Genomic DNA, 2,267 nt, shown 5'->3' with positions numbered 1-2,267 from the left:
ACCAGTCCTGACTCTTCTCCAGAACATTCACTGACATCTGTGTCCCTCATCTGCGCTCACCGAATCGGGACAAAGAGGCTCAAAGACCGATATACCGTCCCAACTCAACAGCGGGCAAAGAGAACCGGTAACTGACCACCTAACTGGTCCTCTAAACTGGACCCAGAGACCCAACATTGACCACCTTCCCTAGAACTGGGTGCTGTGTCCCCTAGACTGGACCTAAAGACCCCCACTGACTACCCCCCTAGGACTGGACCGAGAGACCCCCACTGACTACCCCCCCTAGGACTGGACCGAGAGACCCCCACTGACTAACCCCCCTAGGACTGGACCGAGAGACCCCCACTGACCACCTCCCCTAGGACCAGGCGCGGTGTCTCCTAGACTGGACCGAGAGACCCCCACTGACTACCCCCTTTGGACTGGATGCTGTGTCTCCAAGATTAGACATAAGGACCCCAAATTTACTACTTCCCCTAGGACCAGGTGCTGTGTCCCTTAGACTGGATCGAGAGACCCCCCTAGTGACTGCCTTCCCTAGGACTGGACTCTGTATCTCCTAGATTAGACATAGGGACCCCACATTGACCAGGCGCTGTGACCCTTAGATTGAACATAGGGGCCCCATAGTGACTACCTCCCGTAGGACCAGGCGTTGTGACCCTTAGACTGAACATAGTGACCCCATAGTGACTACCTCCCCTAGATCTAGGTGCTGTGTCCCCTAATCTGGACACAGAGACCCAACATTGACCAGCTCCCCTAAAACCAGTCACAGAGACCCCACACTGACCGTCTTCCCCACTCGCAGAGTTTGGACACTGACCCCCCCTCACCCTGTGCACGGAGCCTGGACGCCGTCCACTTGTCCCACACATAGACTTTGAACACTGCTCTCCTCCTCCATAGAGATCCAGCCACTGACCCCCTCCCACCCCATACGCTTCCCGCACTCCACTCTTCACTCACTCAGCAGGATGCTCCTCGCTCTCCTCCTCGCTCTCTCCCTCTGTCTGGGGATCTCCTGGGGTCAGGAACCCATTCCGCAGACCCCCAACTACACCAGGTAAGGATGGCGCCTTGCGTTCATGATCAATGCTTTATATAGTGCTGCCATATGCCATGGCGCTGCACAAATGTACAATAGAGCATGAGCAGGCGTTACTCTGTGTGATTTTCTGTATCGATGCTTCATATGGCGCCATCATATGCTGCGGCGCTGTACATGTATACCATAAAGTTACTTTACCTGTGAGAGGTCCCATTTAATGGATCCATCTCCGAGGTCCTTCCCATGCCGCTGGTGGTCCGTCTGCCTCCGGATTCGCAGAAGCAGCACGCGGCCAGCAAAGTCAGAGGATTCGGAACTCCTGATCTGCATCATGCTTATTGAAGCCAGAGGATCAGCATGAGAGGCAGCCAAGGGAGAGGTTGGTGGACTGCAGCTTGTACGGTGCTGTGGATGAAATATGGAGAAGCCTCAGAATATTTCCTGTGTTATCTGATCCAGTTGTAGCGCGTGTGTGTGTGTGTGTGTGTGTGTGTGGCGTGCTGGTGCGGCGGCCTGTGATTGGTGGTTGGTAATGGGCATGTGACTTTTTAAAAGGCCGAGAGGGATGTGTGGCGGGATCATTCACAATCATATTGTACCGTACGTTATGTGGCCAGAATCACGGGCGAGGGGGAGTCAACGCCGCCATGACAGTTTGCAGCTTCAGCCCCCCATTCACGCTTGTGTAGCACATACATGTGCGCAGAATCACGCAATTTTGTTGGAAAAAAAAAACACGGGTCACGCTTGTGGTGCCATAACGACACGCCAAGGAAGATGCAGATTTTCCATGTGCTATGCCACACGTCAAACACGTGGCTAAAAAACACCCGAGGCTCCAATAGGTGCATCAGCTTCATTGGCGCTTGGTCACACGTAGGGCATTGCGTGGCAGCCCCATGCGCGACGTGCAACACATTCACAAGACCGCACGCGTGACGTGCGAGATCTCACTACACGCCATGATAGAAGCAGGGGCGTAACTAGAAATCACCGGGCCCCATAGCAACATTTTGTTTGGGGCCCTGTGATTTCTAGTTACGCCCACCTGAGATCCCACACAGCCCACCTGAGGGTGACCCTGCAGAGCCCACCATAGACCCCACCATGCCTTCTTTACCTGTCTGCTCCAGTCCTCTGTCCGCCTCCTTCTCCTCCACGATCGATTGCGGGCCCCGCCTCCTCGATCGATGGGCCCCGCCTCCGCCGTCAC

The 2,267-nt window shown here is 55.1% G+C and overlaps 1 protein-coding gene across 1 annotated transcript in view; it reads left to right on the top strand.

Annotated features, from left to right (window-relative positions):
- Window positions 1-826: 826 nt before the first annotated feature.
- The window catches only part of LOC108789754 (procollagen C-endopeptidase enhancer 1-like), a 16,737-nt gene continuing 15,296 nt past the window's right edge, over window positions 827-2,267 (top strand). Inside the window, 1 exon segment of the mRNA XM_018559838.1 lies at window positions 827-1,069. Within this exon segment, the coding sequence (XP_018415340.1) occupies window positions 981-1,069 (89 nt within the window). The 5' untranslated portion in view covers window positions 827-980.

This window comes from Nanorana parkeri, unplaced genomic scaffold (genome assembly GCF_000935625.1).
Source record: "Nanorana parkeri isolate BGI_ZX_2015 unplaced genomic scaffold, ASM93562v1 scaffold416, whole genome shotgun sequence".
NCBI lineage: Eukaryota > Metazoa > Chordata > Amphibia > Anura > Dicroglossidae > Nanorana > Nanorana parkeri.
This window is presented reverse-complemented; position numbering and strand designations above follow the sequence as displayed.